At 36.0% G+C, this 27,193-nt stretch overlaps 1 protein-coding gene across 4 annotated transcripts in view; it reads right to left on the bottom strand.

The window, feature by feature from the left end:
* Nucleotides 1–27,193, bottom strand: part of ROBO1 (roundabout guidance receptor 1) — a 417,122-nt gene that overhangs the window by 88,477 nt on the left and 301,452 nt on the right. For all 4 annotated transcript variants that reach the window (XM_017882348.1, XM_017882350.1, XM_017882349.1 and 1 more), the window contains exons 4-7: nt 25,212–25,332; nt 24,724–24,862; nt 21,866–21,993; nt 1,237–1,245 (exon numbers count right to left, since the gene is read on the bottom strand). In XM_017882348.1, coding sequence (XP_017737837.1) covers nt 1,237–1,245; nt 21,866–21,993; nt 24,724–24,862; nt 25,212–25,332 — 397 coding nt within the window. The remainder of the gene's footprint in view (nt 1–1,236; nt 1,246–21,865; nt 21,994–24,723; nt 24,863–25,211; nt 25,333–27,193) is intronic.

Genomic DNA, 27,193 nt, shown 5'->3' with positions numbered 1-27,193 from the left:
TATATCTTCATTATTTTATGTTTATATCTCATCCTTTACATGTATTTTTGTAAGGTAGCACATAAAAACCTATTTTTTCAAATCCAGATATTACATTATTATTGAACAATCCATCCTATCTGTATTAATATGAAAAGTCACTTTTATAATATTATTGGAATTTTTTGTTTTTTTCTTTTTCTGAGGCAGGGTCTCACTGTGTCGCCCAGGCTGGAGTGCAGTGGTGCCATCTAGGTTCACTGCAACCTCTGCCTCCCAGGTTCAAGCGATTCTCCTGCCTCAGCCTCCCAGGTAGCTGGGATTATAGGCGTGCACCGCCATGCCTAATTTTTGTATTTTTTGGTAGAGACGGGGTTCTGCAATATTGGACATGTTGCTCTTGAACTCTTGGCCTCAAATGATTCAACCACCTCAGCCTCCCAAAGTGCTGGGATTACAGGCGTGAGCCACCATGCCAGACATATTGTAACTTTTTAACTTAAAAACAGTGAGAGAGAGTCTTTGGGGTCAAAGTTATTCTCTGGCATACTCTTTTGCATATTCATGTAAAATTATCTAAAAATTGCTTTCTAGTGACCTTATAAAATGATTGGACCTTCCTCCAAGGTAAGCACTTAGAAACTTGGTGGCTCATTTATTTATATGGGGAGAAATGTTTATCAAAGTACATTTTGATAAACTTTGGACACATCTTGGGATTATTTCCTACACAAAATGAAATGAATCTGACACACAGAAATGAAAACGAGTGCAAACAGTCCTAAGTGCAAGGCTATTACTCAAACAGGACTTATTTAATGACTGTTATAGAGCAATAGTTATAAAAACTCAGATAGACAAATGTGAATTCACAAATATATTTTGAACCAAAAGAACCTAAATCATTCTCTGCATGTATTTTTGTTTAATCTTGCGATATATAAATTGGAACAGTACTTAACCAAGATACAATCCTATCACTTATTTCGGGAGAGAAGAAATAAAAGGATGCAGATCACACAACATTTAATTTAATAAGATATAAAGTTAGCAACCCCATTACCTTCACTCTTTGTCACAGTTACCCATACTTCCTGCAGACTTTACTCTGTGCAGTCTGTCTTTGTGGCCAATGACAAGTGAAACATGGAGGCTGATTGGTTGAAGGACATGGAAGGGTATGGATGGAAAGGGGAAGAGAAGTTCCAGTCACAGTGACACGGTGATTAGAAGATGGCCAATAAAATGTCAACTTACCAGACCCAACTAAAACAAAACAAAAAAAGAAAACATGGAATAAATAAAAATAAGGAAACATAAAATGAAACAGAAAAGTAATAAGATTTGACTTAACAATGATTCTTCTTTTAAGATAAAGAACATGTTAATATTTGAATATATGGCTCACACTGCCCATGAATGAATATTTGTTAGCATTTTAGGTATAATCATGAATAATTTAAGAAAAATAGAAATGAAGCTTAAATTCTCTACTATGATTAAATGGCAGAGCTACAATGGATGAGAGCTATAAAATTATAAAACATTTAAAAATAACTTTACATGTTGCTACCAGATGACAGGTTAGAGAACTAATATGTAATGGGCTTAAAAACATTATAAATCTTAGCTGCTAAAACTACACAGAAACCAAAAATTGAGCATTTTGGAAAAAAGAACGTTACATCCCACAACTCATCATCAGTTCAATTTTTAAAAGGTGTATCCTGCCAACAGTATTCTATGAAACTGAAATCCATGCTTCTCATACTCAAATAAGCATGAGTCACCCTGAGAGCTGGTTAAGATACAGATTACGATTCTACAGATTAGGGGTGTGACCGGAGATTTTGCATTTCTAACAAGCATCCAAGTTTTGCTGGCCTATGACCATAAATTGAATAGCAAGCCTTTAAAAAGGTGTTGCATTTAAATTCTTGCATATTTTTTAACTGAGATAGTGCATAGAAAAAAGTGAATAAATTATGAGAACTAAGAAAACTTTATAATCTTATCTATAAATCATAATTACATTTTCTGTTTTTAACGTTGAAACATTAGGCATCTTAATAGAGAAAGCTCAAATAATATATATTTAAAATACTGGAAATGGTTATTTTGTTTCTATTTTATAAGCTAATATAATTACTGTCATGTCAAATGCAGAACTTTTTCATAATAGTCCCAGTAGAAATCTACAATATATTTTACTCAAATAAATAACTTGAATAGCTTTCAGCAAATCAAAATTAATTAGACCTGATACATACTCCTATAGTTTAAATAAATGCTAAAGAATGTTGTTGTTAAGTGGTACAGTTATAAAACAAAGATAAAATTTCTCTTGCATACTTTTGTACCATACACAAAATTTAAAGGCAATTTAGAACCGTTTTTAATTCACACATTCCCTTCAACAGGAGTAAAATAATGTCTTTATTTTCATTACAGAGAAAAAAAAAACTAAGCATAATTTTCACTCACTCAAGTTAGAAAAGTTAAAAAGAAACTTTCTCATTTACACAGGCTTAATGTTTATTATAGCATCTCCAGTTATGCCACCCAGACTCAAAAACACAGAATGGATAGAACGTGGTTACATTTCTTGACACTTTACAGATGATGTGTTTTAAATGACAGTAAGAAATATTCAGGCACTACAAAAGAGAGGACCTGACAAACTGTAACAACAGAATTTTGCTTTGAGATAACAAAAAGTTACAGGATTATCTTTTGGATTAATCTGTGAAAATAAATTTGATCCCATTAGACTGAAGCAGTTAAAATAAATCCTTAAAGTCAGAAAAGTAGAGAAATGATTCCTAAATGTTTTCATGTACTTTCAGCAATTTAAAATTCCTAAAACATTTCAAAATGTATGTTAAAACAACAAAAAAATTATTGGAAATTACCTAATTTAAAATTTTTAAAGCGCCCTTTTCTTGCTTGTAGTTTGTACTAGCAGTCAACCCACAGGAGTAGAATCCTTTTATTAATTAAAATCAATGGGTTTAAGAACTTTAGACTAATGTAATTTGCATATCACATCAATGACAGATGATAATTGAAAAATATTTTAGGCCAGGCGCGGTGGCTCACGCCTGTAATCCCAGCACTTTGGGAGGCCGAGGCAGGCACATCACGAGGTCAGGAGATTGAGACCATCTTGGCTAACACAGTGAAACCCCATCTCTACTAAAATTACAAAAAATTAGTTGGGCATGGTGGTGCACACCTGTAGTCCCAGCTACTTGGGAGGCTGAGGCAGGGGAATCGCTTGAACCCGGGAGGCGGAGGTTGCAGTGAGCCAGGATTGCACCACTGCACTCCAGCCTGGGGGACAAAGCAAGACTCTGCCTAAAAAAAAAAAGAAAGAAAAGAAAAGAAAAAAAGAAAACATTTTATAGCCTATTAAGGATCTTAAAAGTTATCTAATAACATAATGTAACATAGAAGCTTCTAAAACATCAGAGGTTTTGGAGAGGAGTCTATCTTGAATGGTCATTAAGTTTTTAACAACTCTGATTATCAAGAAATGAATCCTCTTACCTAAAGGAAAGACTGTCTGTTCAGAATTTAACCCCCCTTTCATTTGTTCTACCTTCAATAAACAAATAGAAGTCACTAATATGGACTATACAAAATCCTTTCACTCACTTGAAAAAAATTACCATCCCTAACTTTCTCTNAACTTGGAACCTGTTCATTCATTATATTCTAACATTCAACATTTATGGGAGGCTGCACTCCAACCCTTCTCATGGCCTTTCTCAACTTCATTCCTTTCTGCTTTTAAGGTTGCAGGCGCCTGTATCCCAAGTCCCTTTCCTTGCTAAGAGAGGAGGAAAGCCTGTCCGTTTCTGTCTCTAACAAAACTATAAAATGTGGGCACTGAAAGTGACCTTAGAACTTACAGTCCAATCTTATTTTGCATGAGAAAACAGAAAACCTAAATTGTTAAAGAACTTTCTCAAAGTCACAGGCGGTTCACCATAGACTGGCTTCTAGGCCTCCTGACAATATCCAACTCTCTGTACAAATTTTCTTACTGGTCAATCAGTTACTGGTGAAGAATATGCAATAGGATACAAAATACATTTGATTTTAGAAGAATATGCAATAGGATACAAAATACGTTTTATTTTAGAAGAATACGCAATAGGATACAAAATAGGTTTGATTTTACATTTAAACTGCCACAAATAGTTGTTTAAATTAAAATCATTACTACCAAAATCATTACTACATGCATATACATAAACTAGTCTTAAAGAATTCTTCATGATGGTAAAAATATTTTAAGAATATTCAGCTAGAGTTTTAAAAAGACCTGGAAACTAACAGGTAATAACACAGACTTAATGCTGCTAGAAAAATTTATTTTTGCAATTAAAAAGTACTGCAATTATTTTTAAGGGTAAATCAATTTTAATTGTTTCATCACTTGAAATCTTTATATGTTGAACAAAATATCCATCTTTTTTGAAACATCAAAACAGTATATTTTGACAAGAATCCCCCCTTTGTCTCTGTCACACACACACACACACACACACACACACACAGTCACTACCATTTAGAATAAAATACTTTCTTCCTTTATGAATGTGATATCATAGTGTTCTAAATTATTTATTTGTTTTGAAATCTTTTGTATACTAAGAATATACATTCCTCAGACAGTAATCTTTAGGTATAAATAAGATAAGAACAGAGAAAGGAAGTCAAAGAAAGGAAGGAAGGAAATAAAGGAAAGACGGAGGGAGGGAGGCAGGGAGGGAGGGAGGGAAGGAGGAAGAAGATTCCTCTTTTATCTTCTATCTGCTTGTTACATTCAGGAGACATGTGTATCAGTCAGAAAGATGATAAATGTTTGGAAAAACATTATACAGAGTTTGGAGGAAAAGACCTTTTCATCTAAAGAAAATAAGTTAGTTGAATAGATACTTAAGAAGTCTTCAGATTATGTCTAATAAGTATGGGGACCAGCCAATTTTTATAACTACCAAGGCCAGAAGAAAAGATAATGGGCCTAAATAATAGCATGAACAATGTAAAGAAAGTCTAGAAACGAAGCAGTTAACAGAAAAGGTCACTGAACCATGAATTGGTTGCCAACTATGATGTCTCTAGAGGTCTTTTAAAATAGGATTTATTTCCATTAGGCCACAACAGTTTAGATATAACTGTGTCTGGCAGAGGAACAGAGAAATTGAATCTTAAAGTGCTTTCTGTGCTATGATTTTAATTGTATGGACATTCAGAAACATTTAATTTTAAAAAAATATAATGACTGAAGATTGCTACAGTATTTAGGCCTAAAATAACTTAAGTATTACAAACTCCTAGATTGACTCTATAGAATATGTTATTGTAAAGTGAATGTATCTACAATAGGACCAATCCTATTAGTAAATATCAGAGAACAGCTGCTTTTTTTATGGGCTAAAAATGAAATCATCTCAACTATGGAATTCTTCTGCTAATTCATAGATATAAGTTTTCACTGCTAGTAGCTAAATTCTAATGAATCCTTAAACTGAGGTGATTTTTCCCCCGTTCTCATCTATAGTACTTTTTGAATGCAGAGCTCAGTTAACACATCTGATGCACTAGAATTGTAAACACCACATTCCAGAGAATATGAATGGAGTAAGGTAGTGAGTTAAATAAAAACTTTTGGAAGAAACACATTTCTGTTCAAATACAAGAGCCCAAATTCTCAAGTAGTAAAGCTATCTATATTTGAATTGACAAAATCCAGTCACTGGTATGTTGGAAAAATTATATACATAGATACTCATGAATGACAATATCTCTAACAATTAAAACTCTCAGGATATTTTAATACTAGGTACGATTTCTTTTGGGGAAAAGATTGAGTTTAACTTAAAAGCCTGTCATTATGTCTTTCAACTTTTAAGACATAAAAATAAAGAGATAAAGGAGGCCATTTTTAGAATATATTTAATGGATACATAAAATACTATGAACTTTTCACCTCCACTTAAATATCTCTCATTATTCTGTAGAACAATGGTTCTGGAGACAATTTTTGCTGTCACAACTGATGTGGGGAAGAAGGTGAAGGCAGAGAGCTACTAGCATTTAGTGGACAGAGGCCAATGATAGCGATAAACATCCTACAAGGCCCAAGACAACCTCCCCAAAACAAAGAATGATGTAGCACAAAATGTCAACAGTGCCAGGATTCAGAAGCCCAGCTGTAGATGAGCTATTCAACTTAAAGCTTATCAGAACACTAACATATATTTATTTCACCCCATATATACAAAGTACCTTGCACAATGCCTGACATATCACAGGTACTCAGAAAAGGTTAGTACTCTTGCTCTTATTCTTCCTTTCTAAAAATATTGTTACTTTCCCCAAAAGCAGTTAATACACGTTGGTAGTTACTTGTCTACTAAGGAATCCACAATTCAAATGCAAGTACACAGCAATCTATGACAATGTGCACGTCACCCAACACATATCTTAGGACTTTTTTGATGGTAATATTCCCTAGGTCCACTTAGAAAGCCAGAAACCTACATCTTTCCTGTCTTTCCTCCTGGAAATACACAATCAACCACAAATTCCACAGTGTTTATACTATAACCATTTATCCAATCCATCTACCTCCTTCTATCTTTATTGCCACCATTCTGGCCCAAGCTATCCAACAGCACTCACCTGAACTACTATTTTGGTCTTTTCCAGTCCAATCTTATGATGTAGCCAGAGGGATTAAAACAAAATAAAAGGCCAGGGGCAGTGGCTCATGTGCTTAACACTGTAATCCTAACACTTTGGGAGGCTGAGGCGGGTGGATCACTTTGAGGTCAGGAGTTCGAAACCAGTCTGGCCAACATGGGGAAACCCCATCTCTACCAAAAATACAAAAAAAAAAAAAAAAAAAAAAAAAAAAAAAAATTAGCCAGGCGTGGTGGTGGGTGCCTGTAAGTCCAGCTACTTGGGAGGCTGAGGTAGGAGAATTGCTTGAACCTGGGAGGCAGAGGTTGCAGTGAGTCGAGATTATGCCACTGTGCTCCAGCCTGGGTGGCAGAGCAAGACTCCGTCTCAAAGTAATAATAATAATAATATAATTACACTTTGTTTTCGTGTTTTGTTTATTGCTTCAAGTCCTTCAGCAAGGTCCCATTACTTTTAAAATAGAAAACGAAATTCTTAATGTGGCCTTGCTGTGTAACAATTCAGTGTCAGGCCGGGTGCGGTGGCTCAAGCCTGTAATCCCAGCACTTTGGGAGGCCGAGACGGGCGGATCATGAGGTCAGGAGATCGAGACCATCCTGGCTAACACGGTGAAACCCCGTCTCTACTAAAAAATACAAAAACTAGCCGGGCGAGGTGGCGGCGCCTGTGGTCCCAGCTCCTCGGGAGGCGGAGGCAGGAGAATGGCGGGAACCCGGGGGGCGGAGCTTGCAGTGAGCTGAGATCCGGCCACTCACTCCAGCCTGGGCGACAGAGCAAGACTCCGTCTCAAAAAAAAAAAAAAAAAAAAAAACAATTCAGTGTCTTCTCATATCACCTCTTCTCCCTCTCCTTGACCTCGCCCTACCGGCTTTCTTTCAGCCCTTGAGTACACCACACCCCCTGTTGCCTCTAGTTCTGTTTATACTATACCCTGGGATCTTCCCCCTTCACCCATATAATTACTATTCAGTATTTAGAGCTCAGTTAAAAAAAATACTTTTTCAAGAAATTACCTCTAAATTTGAACTAAATCATATCAGAATGCTATGTATTTTCATAGCAACCTTAATTTGCCTCTCAGAGCACATATTATAGTTAAAATGATACATTTGTATGATTGTTTTATGTTTCTCTGAAATTAGCCTGTGTGCTCCACGTGAGCAAGTATTTGCTCATTTTTTTGCCATTATTTCTCTAGAACTTCTCAAGGTGATGCTGTTACTCCCATTTTCAATATCGGTTGAAAGGTGGAAGAAATGACAGTAATGTGCCAATAGCCCAGTTGAAAGCACTTAGTGCTATCTTTAAGAGTCCATTTTTCATACATTTTCCACTGACACTATAGATATTTGTGTGTATCTCTCTCTTCTTCACTAGGCTATAATGAGCTCTGTGAAGATGGGATCCACATCGTATTTATCTGTACATCCTTCATAGTACCCAGCAGACTGTTTTGTACACAGAAAGTGCTCAAGAATTGGTTTATCTGAAAACTGGAAATCTATCTTTAAATGGCGTATTTCACGGAGGGTCCAGAGTTAAGGTACATGAGGACGTAATGATAACATTGCTCAACTGGTAGTTAAACAACTTTGGATCAAGATTCTCTCCAAAAGGCATCGAGCCTGTGATCCTGCATAAATTACAGAAACATTCTCCATCTCAGTTTAATAGTAAGAAGGCATTGGTCTTAGCTAACTGTGTGTCAGATCACACATGAGGAACCCCTTCAGCAGCTCTGTAAGGAATTATTCAATATCTCGATTTTGCAAAAGAAAGAAAATGAAGATTAAGTAAATTTCGTAAGGTCACCTATCAGGTAAGACAGGCAGTATCAGAATTTTGCTGGTATCTGCAGCTCTTTTTTTTTTTTCTTTTTTTGAGACGGAGCTTAGCTCTTGTCTCCCAGGCTGGAGTACAGTGTCGCAATCTAGGCTCACGGCAACCTCTGTCTCCCAGGTTCAAGTGATTCTCCTGCCTCAGCCTCCTGAGTAGCTGGGATTACAGGCATCAGCCACCATACCTGGCTAATTTTTGTACTTTTAGTAGAGACGGGGTTTTGCCATGTTGGCCAGGCTTGTCTCAAACTTATAACCTTGGGTGATCCACCTGCCGTGGCCTCCCAAGTGCTGGGATTACAGGCATGAGCCACTGTGCCCGGCCTCTCCAGCTCTTAAAATGTAAAAATAGCAACTTTTTACTACATTGGATGACTTGTTTGTAATTTTAAAAAGAGTTAAACCTTACTCTAATGTAATTTTGGTTCTGAAATGTTTTGTCTCTATGACCTAAACAAAATGACTTTTAACAAGAAATGATTTAAGTGTACAATATATGTATTGATATATTAGATGAACATAGATACATAATTGCTCATATATGAGCAGTTTCATACTTATAAAAAGGTTTGGGGGAAAATAACTTGCTCTGTATTTTATTTTCTTATAGAAACAATGATAAAACAACCAATTCCATGTCTGAAAAGTGATGTGATACAACATTTTAAAACACTCACTGTAAATGTCAAAGGCAGTGTGAAAGTAAATGCTTTATAAGCCCCCAACCATGTCTAAAATTGAAAGTTTCAACAATCTAGCACAGAGTCACATGATTTAATGTTTATTCTCAAGAAACCTAAATCAGGTCAAAATTATTTATTATAAATTATATTTAGTGATTAAGTACATTCTGGGGGAGTTAAAAGCCTAAGGAAAACCACAAAAGCACTTCTCATCTCTTCACTAATGACCTAAAAGGCACTGTTTGAAATGGCTATTTCACCATCCACAAAATAACTTTTTAAAAGCGCCTTTGTAAAATGGCCTATCTATCAGGTTTAATTGTGCAATGCTCTAAATTCTCTCCTAATAACATCGACCACACAAAATAAATGTCCTAAAGCTAACTTTAACAACCATTTATGGATTTTCCTACCCTCATAAATCTGTTATAAAGCAATTACTCAGCTATATTTTGTCTTATACTTACTTCAGTATTTTCTGCAGGTGTGTTTATACTGGCACATTATTTATCAAGTCCTGAGAGAAACAGTTTAAAAACAAATTAAAGTGCTCATGATATTTTAATCAGTTTTGCAAACTTTAGGTATACTACAAAATGTTAACTTCTAATTTATACAAAATATTTTAAAACTAAAATAAAAGAATTGCTTTGTATTTTTAAATTACTAAAATAAGGTTCGAAGGACACCAGATGCTATGTAATTATCAAGTGTGACTACTCTAATGATGACCCTGATGTTTGGTATTCGCTAAAATGATTCACCAGTCTTAAAAACAGTGAATACGATTCAGCCTAATTGATTCATGCTGTGCATATCTATCAAAATATTTAAAACCATAGTAAGCAAATAATAAAAAATATCCATACATATGGATGTACAAACAGTCACATTTTTAGTTATCTTGTTTAGTTTACTCAGGATTCATCATAAGGTAAAGGTGTCCTTCATGTAAACAGTCTGCAATTATTCTCTTTTAAAAAATAAAATACCTTGATCACTTAATGTACAAACAATTCTGGATAAAATACAAACTATTATGTGAATCAACTTAGAATTAATTTTTTATATTGAATGATACTAACTCTAACAAAATAATTCCAAGTCTTAAAATTATGTGAGGTTGTTAAAACGAACATTTTAAAAAATGCTACCTCTCAATGACAACAGCAAAAAAGTAATTTATTTCTCCAAATTTCATTCTCAGGCTGAGCAGTTGAGATTTGATATATCCATACAAGTCAATTACATTTTCCCCATTGACGCCATGATTTCAGAATGTTAGTTTGTTACTAAAGACAGTTGCTCAGCTATACAACTGGGCAGCGACAAAACCTTACGCACTGTTATGTAGATGAATAAATCACAGTAAAACTCAGACCCTAATGGAAGGCCTATGATGTGCTATTTACTAGTGAGGTGCTGTGTCATTATTTGTTGCTGAATCTTCTTATGTATCAATTATTTCTTGTACCTGAGTGCTCTACTTATTTCTTCAAATATTTGCCTGGTGTACACAATTGAGAGAGCATTTCAAATTCTCTGTAGGACGGCCATGAAGTGAATGCCTTTCTTTTGATTAACTTTTATGATTTCTATCTGTTTTTTTGAAATAACTGAAAGAAAACCAAAATCCTTTTTTGTGGATGAAAGAAATCTAAGAGAATCCCACACATTCAGCAATCATTAGGGTTACAATGGCTGTTTCTTTAAGCTATAGGTACACAAGAAGTTCTTTACTTTATTCCTCTAGGGAGAAACAAAACAAAACAGCAAAGAATCATAGGCCAAAAAGCTACTGGGTCTCAATCAAATGAAACAGCATTAACAAACCCAGCAGGAGTGGTGCTCAGCCTCCTATTTACACCACTGGATCAGAACAGTTAGGAGAGGGAGTTATTCTCACAAATCACTCTCTTGTTAAATTCTGTAGTGGGACTTCACTAAATCTCTTGGTTGATGGCATTCTACTTTCAGCCTGCTCACAAAGAACAGGCAATACTGATTCTTCAAAGGTTTCCATCACATCTTGTCTTTTTTGGTTTTCTTTTTACCATAAAATCTCTATCCCCATCAGCCCCCCTAGTCTTCAGTTGAAAAATTTTAAATCCTTATTTTAACTACAAAATAAACAAGAAGGAGGAGGATGAGGAGGAGAAGGAGACGAAACACACACAAACCTCCACAACACATCCCTTAAAGGTAGTATTTTGAATAAGACTCTTGAGGTTAGTATTAAGAGTATCCATACATACAAGCAGTGGTAAATATATATTACATTGAATATGTGTATATATACATATTTGTATATCTAGCCAATATATATGTTTAATATATATATTTACCACCATTTTACACATACATATATTTAATCCTCCAACCCCTGAAGCACTGCTTCCTGTAGCACTAGTGACTTTAGGAGGCATTTGTGGATTACTGCCATATGTCATTAAGAACCATTCCCCAAAGAACCAGTCTGTTATGTCTTGTCAGGGTCTGGCAAAAACATCACACATATCAAGGTTCTTAAAATTGTCAAATAAAGCTTTGGGGGGTCTCATAATATGTGTTTCATCAAAATGTTGATGAACTCACAGTTTTCAACCAAGATCTTGGATTATACTAAACCTAAGTTGACTCTGCAAAAAGGTCCCTTGACACTATTAGTTTTGGCTTTGACTCAAATAACCACGTTAATGGTCAGAAACAATGCACTATTATATTGCCAGATTTTCTAAAATTAGCAACTTAAGGAAACTGTTCCAACAAATGATTTAAATGGAGTCTACATCAAATAAAGGATATTCAGAACTGAAGGACCCAGTTTTTTCTCTCAATATTTATTTTATGCCTAGTTATCATACAAGCTGCAAAAGTCCTATGAATCTTACACAAAGATCTCATGTGCTGATAGAAAGTTAAACAGTGAACTCTATTTATGGAAACCATAGATTTACAAAGCAGGTCTTCTTTCCTCCAGAGGTGTTTTTGAATGCAAGTTTTTAAAAGTTTATCCCCTACTGGCAATAAAGTCTACAGTAAGCTATATTGTTTCACTTTTACCTAAATTTTAATTTTACAATCTGAAATAATTATGTAATGGTTCACTAAGCACACATACACACACAAGTCTGGACAACATAGTGAGACTTCATCTTTCCAGAAAAAAAAAAAAAGAAATTAGACGGGCATGGTGGCATGCTTCTGTAGTCCCAGCTACTTGGGAGGCTGAAGGGAGAGGATTGCTTCAACCCAGGAGTTCAAGGCTGCAGTGAGCCATGACTGTGCTACTGCACTCCAACCTGGGTGACATAATGAGACCCTGTCTCAAAAAGACAGTCATACATTCGCATAGTATATTACATTAAGATTAGCATGTATCTTGATTATTTTCAAAGTTGCTAATTCACATGTCAGAAAATGATCAAATGCCTATTTCTTTTTGTGGATTACGCCTTCTGATCCATTTTTTCCAGACTAAATTATATTGAAGTTATTTCTGAGTATAGTATATCTAAATTTGTTTATATTTAGTTAATTCAATTGTTCCAAAATATGGACTACTTGGAGCAGGCAGTGATGGGATTCAACGTTATTCATCCTATCAGGAACTTTAGCAGCACTGAACATAGCAGGGAGGGATAATAATTACGTTAAAGTAAAATAATAACCAAAGTTCACATTAATCAGTTATCAAATATCAAATCTCTATGGACAAAATAACAATTAACAGCAATCTGATGAATTTTTAATTTTGTTTTGGAAGAAGCTGAGAAAAACAATCATAAAAACTGTAACAACAATTGTATTTGCTTAAGCACCCCATAATCCACAACCCACTTTCTTGGGAACTTAATTATTTTATTCACTAGTTTATTTTCCTATTAGCTGACTGATATTTATATTACATGTACACTCATTTTTCAACAGACGAGAACTCTGAACCTCAGAGAAGTTAGACGATTTATCTAGGATTCAACAACCAGTGTGTATCAGGATGAGCACTTAATTCACTCACACAGAAAATGTCACAAGAACATCAAGGTTTCTGTGATGGTTAATCTTATGTGTCCATTTGAGTGTAACATGTTATATCTGGGAGCATCTGTGATGGTGTTTCCAGAAGAGATTAGTATTTGATACCGTTAACTGAGTAAAGAAGACATGCCTTCACCAACATGGGCTGGCGTCATCCAATCCATTGAGGGTCCAGGTAGAAAAAAGGCAGACGAAAGGCAAATGTGCTCTCTTCTGGAGCTGGGACACACATCTCCTGCTCCTGCAATGTCCGAATTTTGCTCTTGGACTGAATTACACCACCTGCTTTGCTGGTTCTTCACCTTGCAGATGGCAGATGGTGGGAATTCTTGATGCCTCATACCAATGCTTATAATAAATCTCCTCTTATTATCTCTATAGATGCTATTGAGGGTGTTTCTCTGGAGGACCCTAACTAAAACGGATGCCTCTGAGACTGCAGTAAACAATGAGACTAATAAAGCAAGGTAAGCAAAGTATGTGCCTAAGGAACTCATAGCCAAGCAGTTCAGACGTTGAAATACCCTTAAGGGCAGTAGTAGCATCCGATGGGTAGGTGAATGGGAAATACCTAACTCTCACTCGGATGGCGAGTGTCTGAAAAGCTTGCTGGAGGATGCTTATGTGAACCACATCCAAGAATAGGAGTAACTAGTGCGTAGAAGATGGGGCAGGTGGGGCTGGGGCATTTTAGACCAAGGAGCCAACATAACAAAAAGCCCAGAACTAAGCTACATGGTGGCGTATACACGAAAAAAATATAGGAATATAGCATATTATACTAAAGTGAGTAGCAAGAAAGGAGGCTAGCATCATCAAAAGTATTTTGGATCTTACCCTGGAGAGATGGGAACCATGGAAGTCCATGGAAGTCATTTATGGAAGGAATTAATATAATTAGAACTGTGTTTTAGGTAGACAATCTTCTTAAAAATCTTTTTAAAATTATGTTAAAAAATTTTTTAACACTGGGTCTCACTGTGTTGCTTAGGCTGGTCTCGAACTTCTGGGCTCAAGTAATTCTCCTATCCTGGCCTCCCAAAGTGCTGGGATTAAAGGCGTGAGCCATCGCACTCAGCCATTTTAGGTAGATTAATCCGTTGTGTGAAGAATGGATTCTGTGAGACAAGGTGGAGGCAAGGAACCTGGTTAGAAGTTAATCGTTTCCCAGGGAGATGATAAAGGCCTAAAACGGAGCAATGATAAGAAGGTAAGGGAGGTGGTGAGAGTTGAGAAATAGGTAAAAGGCAAAATAAGTAGGATTTTGTGATGACTGATTAAGAACAAGACACGGGAAAGTGGGAGCATGAAGGATAAAGAGTCAAGCTGTCGACTGACTGTGTGTCGGCAGTTGCATTGCCAACATGTGAAATAAAGAGTATTGGGGATTCAGCTTCTGATGTCTGGTCTGCTCTTACTTTCCCTTCTTCACTGTTATATTCTGTGAACGAATGCTTACAGACTGGGTTAGCAGAAACTCAAAGGCTCAGACAAACCTCTGACAGCTGCTTCTTGTTTTACTGAAAGTTATAATTACTCTTCAGCTCTGAGTTCAGCGGGACAGTAAATAGGGGTCGATCATAAACTGCAGCGCCCTAGATATTTCACCAAAGTTTCTTTTTTGAAGCATGTAGTTTACTAGCACCAAGGAGAGAGGCTCTAGGAAACATCCCCTTAGTAGCAATTAAGTCAGGCAAAAGACAGCACGGGTCTTTTTTTCTGTCTTTGTGTCTCCCTTGTTGCATGTCAATCTCATACTTTAAGGCTCAGACTCCCAGAAGCTGTCACTGGCTAATCAGTCCTAACGAGAAAGTGCTACGCTTCTTCGTTGCACAGTTGGCATTAATACTTAGGGGAAGCATCAGACAAAACAACAATTCTGCAGAATACAATAGAATGCACATTCTTTTGATGTTTTAACATTCCTACTGTATGTCAGCAATACATTTAAAGAAACAGCAACATAATTCGTGATACTGTATTTTATAGTTAAAAAAACAGCTGATAAAGTTGAGAGACTAGAGTGACTTCACATCAAGAGAAGAAAAAGGGACAAGCTCTTATGAGAAAAGAACTAGGATTTCACAGAAATCCCATTCATCTGATAACACAGCATCATCGGGTTTGGCAATGTTTGGCACCTGCCTTTTCTTTGAACAGAGCTTCACAAATGGACCCGTCCCTGTGAGAAGCCTGGAGAGGAGTATAGTGGGTGTGAACTGAGACCTAAACGTATTGCTTTCTGCGACTGGCTGGCCCTACACTCAGGCCTCAAGAGAAATGAGAAGACTAAGTGTCTTTTAGTTCCTGTTGTGAGAGAGACAAACACAAATGGGATTGGATTTTCTTCTATTTCAACTCAGGGAGATAAAAGGTGATGGCTTGGGAAATGGTTGGTGTATGGAAGTCTGTTTTCGGGCCGTTTTCAGTTCGGTTTCCTGTGACTGATGGGGCACTGCGATGGGAACATGATCACTCTGGTGACAGAGAGTCACAAACTTACTTTGGAAATGAAATTGTGACAGTAAGAAGAGCTGCTTTATCTGTGAAGTTACAAAAGGAGTGGAAAGATTAATAATGCCATCTACTTTGCCCTGTTTAAGCCATGAGTATCACTGAAGCAAGGAATCCTAAGAAATCTTAGAGGCTGAGGACAAACTCAGAAACAGGAGAAACTCAAACTTTAAACTATGTGGCTTTATCACGTATCTTTCTTTTGGAATAGCACTCCTCAAAATGGAATAATTTAAAAGCCACCAACATGATTGTCATTGAAAGTAAAGTTATAAATTTTATAGGGTTTGTTATTAATAATTCAATAAATACAATTTTTTTCATTTTTAAGTATTTTGAAGCTGTATTCACCAGGCTTTTCTTAACGTCTACTTTGAATAAAGAGCAAAGCATTTGCTTTTCTTTCTAAATTAATCATTTTAGTTCAAAATAAAATAATAATTTCATTTGACAATCATCTGATTCTAAGAAGAACCTGAAGGCCCACCTGGTAAGCATCTAATAAATACATAATAGATTTAGATTAAGATAGCAAAATAATATGACAACAAACCTGCAACCATTCTTGAATACCAAGGGGAGGCATACATTTTAGCAGTTTCAATGACACCCTGTTTAAAAAGTGGCAGGGTGCCTCTATGCATCTATTTTGCTCTGCTTATTGCTCTTCTTAGATTTTACCTTTTATAGGTATTCACAGCCTATAAAATTGTTATAAACACTGTAGTATATATCTTTTTGTCTTAAAAGGACGAGCCATTATGCAACATGAAATACCGCTTCAGTGAATAATTCATTCCTACCAAGATGGAGCCAGCAATCCTAACTCTTGTCAAATTGAGATGCTACAGTTCAATTAGAACAATGTAATAAATCAAAATAGAGGTGATATGTCTTTAAAAAGATGCTTGATTTTGTTTGTGTATTTTAGGTTCACAAAAAGATTTCTTGAAAAGAAAGGTATGTAGCTGTTATACCTATGGAGGGGAAATGGGGATGCAGACAAACACTAAGTATAGATGTAACAACACTGATGGTTAACATTTATAGGTAATGAACCTTTGCTTAGTTTAGAAAATGATGTGATGTGAGGTTCAGGTTTACTGAATTTTCTGGCTAACTAAAAGTTAAGCAGAAACACTTTTCTGTTGTAATTACCCCAAACAGCATTGTTTCACCATTTTGTATTGGTCAGATAATGAACAGTAATTATTCTTCCATAGGTCATTACTGCTGAGCCTTTGGGTCTCATTCTGACAATGAGTTTTGACAATGTACCAATATTGGTATACCATAAATACCAATACACAAGTTAAAGGGATCAGGATATTCTTTTTATTGCCTAAATACTTACAGAGCCCTGGAAAATATATTTTAGCCCAAACTTCCTAATATCACCAAAATTTTATTACAGTTTGCCTCTTTCCTAAGTCAAATAAAACCTGCATTACTAAGTAATCAATATATTATTTGATTCAATATTTTAAGTTGACTTTGGCATTCCGCTGGCCAGGAACAAGTAATCCCACAAATGTCACTCCAGATGTGATGCAGGTTTTAGTGATGCAACTACTTTCTATTAACAGGGTGCAACCTCATATTTCATCCATGTTTTGGAATGATCATTAAGGAGATAAAGACGTTTTGAGGATTTTGCTCATGGATAATCTTACTAGTCCCTGTATGAATTGTGAGGAAGCACCATTATTTTACAAGGAGAAACTGAGGTACTGAGAATCTAAAAAATTAGAAAACAGTCACTCTTAGAGATAATGGAATGGAAATTGTGATAAAAAACGCTTGGCTGAATGTTCTTCCATAACAATAACACTCCAATGCACATGTAATGCCATCTTTTGATTAATTTTCTTCCAAAATGGTCATAAATTTCAACAATTTATCTACTTATTTTGCAAAACTTCAATACATATCTAGGTCTAGCTTCACTGGCACTAGCAAAATCCAACACATTTACTACAATAGCCCATAAGGATTTTTATTTTCATTTTATTTTTAGAGGCAGGGTCTCACTCTGTCAACCAGGTTGGAGTGCAATGATGGGGTTCACAGCTCACTGCAACCTCCCACCCTTGGACTCAAGCCGTCCTCCTGCCGCAGCCTCCCAAGTCACTGGGACTACAGGTGCACACCAACATGCACGATAGATGTTAAAGTTATTTTTTGTAGAGATGGAGTCACGAACTCCTGGCCTCAAGCATTCCTCCTGCCTCAACCTTCTAACAAAGGTTTTAAAAAATGAAAACGTAATGCTTTATATTTGAGAAATGTCTTTAATAATGTGTTACATAATAAATTGTCATGACAGTATTAGTACTTCAGATTCTTCATTTGCAATAGAAAAGTCACTTATCTAGAATTATCTAAAGCTACTATTTTTCTTACCAGATAATAATTATTGAAATTAAGCAACAAAGCTATCAATAATAACACTTGTAAGTATAATGCTCTTTACTTACAAAACATTTACTGTGTAACAGATAATATGTTAAATATCCTTATACAAAGGTTGGTATTACTCTGTCCATTTTACACATGGGTCAACTGAGTCTCAGGAAATTTATGTAAACTCTTCTACGTTACATAGCAGTAAATGACAGAATCATGATTCAACTAAATTCTGTCTGATTCCAATGTCCATTCTCTGAGCTATACCATTGTCTTTAACATAACTTCTTCTACCTCTGTAAGTCTCAAATTATAAAGACATTTTTTAAAAGTCTTCTATTCTTTCTGTCAGTTCATCAAGTAACTCCTCATTCCTGAGGTTTGTGAAGTTGCTTGTTTAAAATAAAAGAAATTTCTGTGCTCCAACCCAGATCTCCTAAATTGGATTTTCTATAGGCCATGCCTGATAATCTGTATAAAATTAACTTCAGGTAAGTTTAAGGAACAGTGGCTAGCCCTAGATTTTACTCTGTTCCCTTTTCACCTCCATTCCTTTTAAAAATACATTTCATTGTATATATTTAAGGTATACAACATGACATTATGAGATACAGACAGACAGTAAAACAATTACTGTGCTCTTTCAAACACAGGTCATAAGGCAGCATCATTCATAAATGGTAATCTCTTCAATTTTGATCAAATGGAGCATACTGTTGGCACTCAGAATCAAAGCCACCGGAAGCTGCTTGAGTTTTCCCTAGGATGTCCCTGTGCTATTTCTTTTCTTTTCTTTTCTTTTTTTTTTGAGACAGAGTTTCACTCTTATTGCCCAAGCTAGAGTGCAATGGTGCAATCTCAGCTCGCTGCAATCTCCACCTCCCAGGTTCAAGCGATTCTCCTGCCTCAGTCTCCAGAGTAGCTGAGATTACAGCTGCATGCCACCATGCCCAGCTAAGTTTTTGTATTTTTACTTAAAACAGGGTTTTACCATGTTAGCCAGACTGGTCTTGAACTCCTTACCTCAGGTGATCTGCCTGCCTTGGCCTCCCATAGTGCTGAGATTACAGGTGTGAGACACAGTGCCCGGCTCCCTGTGCTATTTCAACTATTCAAGCAGAAGTTTGAAACGCATATTCACATTTCAAATTTTAATAAGAATGTATTAGATAAAGTGCCTACTACATGTCCAGTGCCATGAAAGAACCATGATGAGTACAGAAGTAGAAAAGTCATGGAAACCCCTAGAGTCAAGAGAGGAATATTTAAAGACATATAATCTAGAAAACAGCAGAATTTGGGATTACAAGAAGACCTTGGCAAAAAAAAAAAAAAAAAAAATCTCAAAAAAGGGTTCTTTTAAGATGCTGGAATTAATTGAATCTGTGCTGGGGTTGAAAATCAAATGGCCACCCTTATGTAAGGTAATTTATTCCCACAACTTCTACCGACATCACAGGGCTTTATTGGCTTAACATCAATGATACAAATTAAATACTCATTGTATGAGGTGGGAGGGAGAGAAAGATTATGTTTAAGCTCATACTGACTGCAACACTGTCTGTTAAAAATGAGCTGTACACAAAACACAGAAAGCTTTTTAACAATACAATTACACTACTGAGTTTTTTAACTTTAATTATTTCCTGCTACCAAATGGCTTCAATCCCGATTAGCTTCCTTTGCAGTAACTGGTGTTTTTCTACATTCAATCTCAAAAGATGAAAAAAGGCAAATCTGCTCAGGTTTCCTTGGAATGTTTTTTTCTTAGTTATCTTTTGGAGTTGGGAATCATGTTACTTTCTTTAACATACTGTGTTTATTATTCTAGCATGTTAAAGATGTTTTAACAGTGATGTTAATAGGCATATTTTATTTTAATATTGAATAATATATCCTTAACTATACACAGATCTTTTAAACATTTATAGAAAACACAACACAGTTGAAATGAGAAATTCTAAATTCCAGTAGTTTCTGGATTTGATCATTTGTGCCAATTTCCACTGAAACCAAGGCTTAGAGAGCAAGATTTCCACATGGAAAACTGAAGGCTGAATGAGTTTTGTAACTGAATTTAAAATTGCAAGAAGAAACTCTATTGTGATTTCACTGTCTACTGCATACACAGCAGAATAGCTGTTAGTTATAAAAGCATCAGGCTACCAAGGTAAAGTACTTGAAAACACAAAGTGAAACACATTTCACTGACTAACGTAATAGACAGTCAACCCCCTTATCACAATTGCCTGGAGATAGACACACCTTTCCATGTCTTGTATTCATCCTGGCTACTTTCACTCCTTCTGGAGGGCTTTTGAACTTGGATTTGACACCTCTTAAATTTATGCTTTCTGTAAATGTGAAGAGGTTTTCTTTTCTTAGTTTTAGCCTTACTTGGAGCTCAAGTCTAACTTAGATTAAAGAGAAGTAGTCTTGGCCTTAGAAACTCAATGTTTGTTCTTGATCTTTCTTTTTTTCCTTTTGTTTTTTATGAGATTGAGCTAAAAACCCCAAAGTGGGACATAATGGCTTTAGAGACAGGAAGGAAATATTCTTTGCTCTTTTTTTTCCAGTGTAAAAAGCCCACAAGGCTCTTTTGTACAAAGCCCACAGTAGAAGCGCTCCCTCAAAAGCCACCTTTTTTTCCTAAATAGTCTTAGAAGAGACAGTGTTCAGAAAATATGACAACATCAAGTGTTGCTAATGTTAGACCCAAAACAAGCTAAATGGTTTATGGCCAGAACTTCCATTTACTATATATACTGTCAAAATAGGAATTTTTTTCCCAACCAATAAAATGTGTTTTTAAAGGTCATTGCCTCTGAAATTCCACGATCAACAACTTGCCACTTAAAAGGAAAAAAAAAAATAGGGGAAAGTTCTCAAATGAGATATAGTGAGAAATAATCAGTATGACATCACAGAGAAAAACAAAATGGGATTATGAGAATGAAAAACTTCTGGATTATGGATGGAAAAGAGGTGACAGATCCATTTCCTCCTATCAGCTTAAGATGTGACTTTGACTTTCAAAAACCTGGTAGCCATAGAACACGGCATCCACTTGGGATCATATGATACTAAATAATAAATCTGTATCAAAATTAGCAAAGTGCAAGCGCAATTCATTCAATCAGCTGATATTTATTGAGTGTTTGTTATGATGCAAGCACTCTGTGCACAGAAAACAATGGCAAAGTCCCTATTCAATGAATCCTACATTCTAAAGAGTAATAGAATCTTCTTTTTCTGTTACAAATTGTACAGGCCCTTGAAAGTGGATGATCTTGAAGTAATGAAAGATTTGTTTTCCTCCAAAGACAAAGTTTCCTCCAAGACAGAAATAGCTGTCATTTAATTAAAAGATTAGAAGGGTTCTATGTTTGAAGACCTGGAGTTTAAAGCACATTCTTCGCCTCTACTTGACCAAGATAGTTTTTGAACTATCTTGAACATTTATTTCAATTTTGAACATAATTTTGAACATTTAATTCAATTTCCTGTAACACTTACAGAGCTCCCATAGGCAAAACAATATGTGTTATTTAAATATGTTCGAAATACATTATTTAGAGCAATATTTAAAGTCTATATGTAACACAGCCCTATACATAATATTTTCTTCAGTTGTCAGCATTATATTTTGCATGCTCAAACCACCGAAACAAAGACGTCCCCAATGCCTACCTTGAACAGTCAGAGTAGCAGATGCTTCAGCTTTTCCCACCATATTTTCTGCAACACAAGTGTATGAACCCATGTCACCAGCCATCACCTTCCTAATTTTCAAGGTATGATCATCTCGGATTTCATATCTAATAACATAAAAGAAAGCACAGTTAAGTGACTTTCTACTTGAAAGATCTCATCATTATACACACAATGCTTCAAAGCACATGCCACATTCTTTTCTGATAATTTAAAACAAAGAGTAAAATGTGGTATTCCTCTAAGTCAGCTGGCAGAAGAAAAGCTTGTTTTCATAATTATGTGGACTAACATATTAAACTACTTTCTAAAAGAACATTTTGGGGTAAAGTTGGCATTTATTTACTTATTTCCTCAAGCTCCTGTGGTCACACTAAAACAAAAAGATAGTGACCATTAATTAAATTCTTATCATTTGCCAGACTTTAAATGTTTTATAGATTTTATCCTTCTAAGTTTTTACAACAATGGTATGAAATAACTGTTATGCTCACCTCCATTTTTTGGATGAGGAAAATGAGGTATAGGAGGTAAGGCAACTTGGCCTAGGTCCTCATCTAGTTCGGTGGCAGAGTTGAAATTTGAACCCAGTTTCATTTTCGAGTTCACTTGTCTTGCCTCATCTTCCCTCCCCTTAAATGCTGGGTTTTCCTTGAACTTTCACTTTAGTCCTCTTTTTACTCTACATGATCTCCCTGAGTTAAGTTATCTACTATAGTTTACATATTGATCTACTACACAAACATTTCCTATCCTTAATTCATCTAAGTTCCAAATTTGGATTTCTAACTAATAATTAGATATCACATTCCATAGGCACCTAATATTTAATGTATTAAATAAAATTTCCATTCTTCCCCTAACATAAACCAACTCCTTTCCTTAACACATTTACGTATCTTCTTTCACCAGCTGTCCATATCTAACAACTCATCCAATTTGTCATTTTAGTCTTAGAAATTTCTCTTTACTGTGGAGCCCTGTCTCCATCTCACCTCCCAGTTCAGACAGTTTACATCATTGATCCGGACAACCACAAAGATAGTGTCCCTGCCATTAGCCTCTCCCCAGAATAATGTAACACCCATAGTGCCAACAAAATTAATTTTTCCTCTTATTATTTTTTGGACGTGGAGTCACACTCTGGCACTCAGGCTGAAGTGTAGTGGTGCGATCTCGGCTCACTCACTGCAACCTCCGCCTCCCAGGCTCGAGCAATTCTCTTGCCTCAGCCTCCCGAGCAGCTGGTATTATAGGCATGTGCCATCACACCTGGCTAATTTTTGTATTTTAGTAGAGATGATGTTTCACCATGTTGACCAGGCTGGTCTCGAACTCCTGACCTCAGATGATCTGCCCACCTCGGCCTCCCAAAGTGCTCAGATTATAGGTGTGTGCCACTGCGCGTGGCCAACAAAATTAATTTTTCTAACGGGTAAACCTATTTATACTAACACTCTTGGCTCAACAATGTGCATATAATATTAGAAATTCTTTATTACACAAAGCCCTTCTTAGTTTCAACCTGATATCTCATAACTTCTCATCATAAATCCTATGCCCTAGCCATGCTAAACTTTATGCTACTCAAAAGATATGACATTCCTTCTCAGCTTGTGTTTATGTTGTGATAACCCATTTCCTGGAATATTCTTCTCTTCTTCCTTATCAGACTGATACATATTTTTCAAGATGTTACTTATGTGTCATGTTTCTTTGAGAACTCTCTCTGAAATTCAAATCCCCCGCTCTGAGCTGGCATAGGTTTACCTTTATGTGACAAAAGAGCTTGTGTATTAGTCCGTTCTCACACTGCTATGAAGAAATACCCGAAACTGGGTAATTTATAAAGGAAAGAGGTTTAATTGACTCACAGTTCCACATGGCTGGGGAGACCTCAGGAAACTTACAATCATGGCGGAAGGCACCTCTTCACAGGGCGACAGGAGAGAGAATGAGTGCCAGCAGGGGAAATGCCAGACGCTTATAAAACCATCAGATCTCATGAGAACTCACTCACTATCACAAGAACAGCATGGGGGAAACCACCTCTATGATTCAATCATCTCCAACTGGTTCCACTCTTAACACGTGAATCTCATGATTCAAGGTGAGATTTTGGTGGGGACACAGAGTCAAACCATATCAGCTTGATACTGTTATTCTATGTCTATCAATACATTTCATTTTGTGAGCTCCTTGAGAGCAGAAACTATGTCTAAACCACTACTGTAATCCTAACACCTAGAGAGAAGGCTCAACACATGTTTGCTGAATGAGTGAACATACTGGAGAAGACAGCCCACTGACAATACCTGAAAGCCTTTATTTTATTGGCTCGTTCCCTAAGGTTCGCTGAGTCGTGCATCTCTGCTCCTGGCCAATTTAAGGACTTGACAGATATCAAGAAACTCTGACCTCTCCTACCATTCCCTGGTGATATTTTAGCTGAGGAAAAGGAAGCCTGATTTTTAATTGGCTCATGTACACATCCTTAATGCTGTATCTTTCCTCCCTTTCCTGCCTACTATCATTCAAAAAAATTAGTATTAACTGTCATCTGGCTGAACAGAAGAGAAACCTGTGATATTAAAGAATATCACATTTTACAAGGGTTCCCTGTGCAGCCCAGGCTCATGAATGCACAGTTCTTCTCTGAAAGCCTCAGAGAAAGCAGGATGGCAACCTCCTGTTTCTAATTATCTCCAGTATTGTATCTGGCCCCTGATAGAGGATTCTAGAATGGACTATTCTAACAGCCTGGATGTGGAGATGATGTGATGAAAAATGTAGAAATGCTGAGTTGATAAATCACATCATGAAACTCTGATGTGTACCTGGATTTGGGCAGCTCTCCATCATCTTTCCTCCATCGTACTGTAGGTACAGGGTCACCTCGGGCCTCACATTTAAATTCTGCACTGTCATCCACAGTTACTGCCAAGTTACTGGGTCTCTTCACAAATGATGGTCTCTCTAAAATTAAAAAGAGCCGCCTTAAGGTAAAATTTTAAAATGAACCAGCTGAAAAACACTTTAGGAGTTCAGTAAGAGCATATTTTCAATTTAAAATATTAGTGAGGAAATTATTCCACAGAGTCTGCTCATTCTAGAAGCTTCTCCCTAGGTTTAGTGCTTCCTCCTAGTCCTCCTCCCACATCTTTGGCTATTTTATCTCAGGCAGCTTTTCTGATTTCTTCTCTCCTCTTTCTACCCACCCCACAAAAAGACTTGGCTTAACAATATTTCTTTCTCCCTTCTATACAGATACAAAATGGTAAGAGATCTATTTTTCAGTAAGAAGATTAAATAAAATTGCACTTACCTAAAACAGTTAGTTCTGCTACTTCACTCTCACGTTCCCCAACCATATTGGTACCAACACAAACATATTTGCCAGCGTCACTTTTACGGGTGTAAGTGATCATGAGTTTTCCTCCTCGTATCTTAAAAAAAAGTTTCACATGAATACTATTAAAATTGCTTCAGCTATGTTTACCTGACAGAGGTCTTCACAAACGAAGACTACTTTCTAAGCATACACATCAAAGCACAATTACATCAAACAGCTAATGTGTAGTATTTGCTATTTTTAGGTAGTAATCTTAAAGAGAACTGACTCCAAAGGTACAATATAAAAAAAGCAAAAATGTTTCTCCTTACTTACATTTCATGTAAAGTTATATTCTGTATAGCTAGAAACTTGTTGCCCACTCGGGCAAGTTATTTCATATTATTTAGTTAAGTGAAAAACCACAAAAAATTGCGTGAATAATTTGGTTAGCAAGAGGAAAAATAAAATTCTTAATACCCTATGACTATAATTAATATAGAAATACATATTAGCTATAAGTGATTTCAAGAAAATGTATTCCAGCATTATATGAATTAACTAAAATGTCTCTAATAACTTAATTTGCCAGAGTTGCTTTAAAGGAATGTATCTTCATTGCAAAAACACAGTAGAACCTGTCATTTCCTTAAAAATGTGATGTTGCTGCCACCCAAGCTGGTTTTTGGGGACTTGGGAAGCAGAGAATGAATAGGTCCCAATAAATCACCAGGAACGACACATTTGGGCACACTCCTGAACATATAATTGAATACAAATTAATTTTACATGTTATCAGGCATACAGTACAAGAAGTCGACTGAAACTAAACACGAATTAAGACTGGACTGTCCTTAATTTAACATGCTTTTGGATCAGAGTTGAGTTCAGTTACCCACGAATATCTATAATGTCCTGATCTGAGAAAGGTTTCACGAGGGACAATTTCCAGAAGGTTTATTCATAGAGGTTTTTACCTCATAGTTACCAACTAGATAAAGGAAGAAGGAAGAAGGAAGGAAGGGAGGCAGGGAGGGAGGGAGGAAGGGACGGAAGGAGCGGGGGAGGAAGGGAGGGAAACATCCAAGCACATTTTTTTCATAATACACTAAGCGGTTCATTGAAACTACTACTTTGTAAAGGTGAGGTCCCCTCACAGTTCTGAATGCCTAAATGGATTTATTTTAATCAAGGCATCCAAACTAGGTATTCTGGCCAAGTCTTTAAATATTAGAGGAAACAAAACATTAACAAAGTTTTTTTGTGGGTTTAGAACTTGATTTTTTTTTCAGTAGCATCATAAATAAATGATCAGCCTGCTCCGGATTACCATCCAGGGATTTTTCTCTGCATCATTCATCACTCCATCTCTCATACCCAGAACAATGCCTGCACACAGTAGTCACTCAAAACACTGTTGCTGAATGTAAACTACTATTGTTAGTCTGTTATCCAAGTTGAAATATTTCTATAAGGTTTATAACAGTTATAAGATAAATTGTTTTATTTTTTCATACATACTTACATTTTCAAATAGAGAAATATAAAGAAAATGTCCCACAAAAAATGCACGTTAGTGTTAGTACTTTTGAACATTCGTCTTTCAATTATGTGTGTATACAGACACACTCACATACACACATGCATATACAGAGACAAGCATTTACCGTGACTATGTGTTTATATATACATATACACATATAAACATATATACATACACATAATTTCCCTAAAGTAGAATCATGTTATATATGCTGTTTTGTAATCTGCATTTTCAACAGTATGAGGCATTTTTATATTTTAAATGTTCAAGAAATTTTACACAGATCCTCAGCATCAATTTCCATGGTTACACACAATTCTACTTGTTTGGGTTTACTACATTTTACCTAACTATTCCCCTGCTGATAGATATTTAAGATATCAGTGCCAGGTAATATAGATATCTCATTCTTCCCGCTTATGAACAGCACTGA

This window comes from Rhinopithecus bieti, unplaced genomic scaffold (genome assembly GCF_001698545.2).
Source record: "Rhinopithecus bieti isolate Rb0 unplaced genomic scaffold, ASM169854v2 scaffold_13451, whole genome shotgun sequence".
NCBI classification, from domain to species: Eukaryota; Metazoa; Chordata; class Mammalia; order Primates; family Cercopithecidae; genus Rhinopithecus; species Rhinopithecus bieti.
Note: the sequence above shows the minus strand (reverse complement) of the source record. Positions and strands in the feature narration are given on the sequence as shown.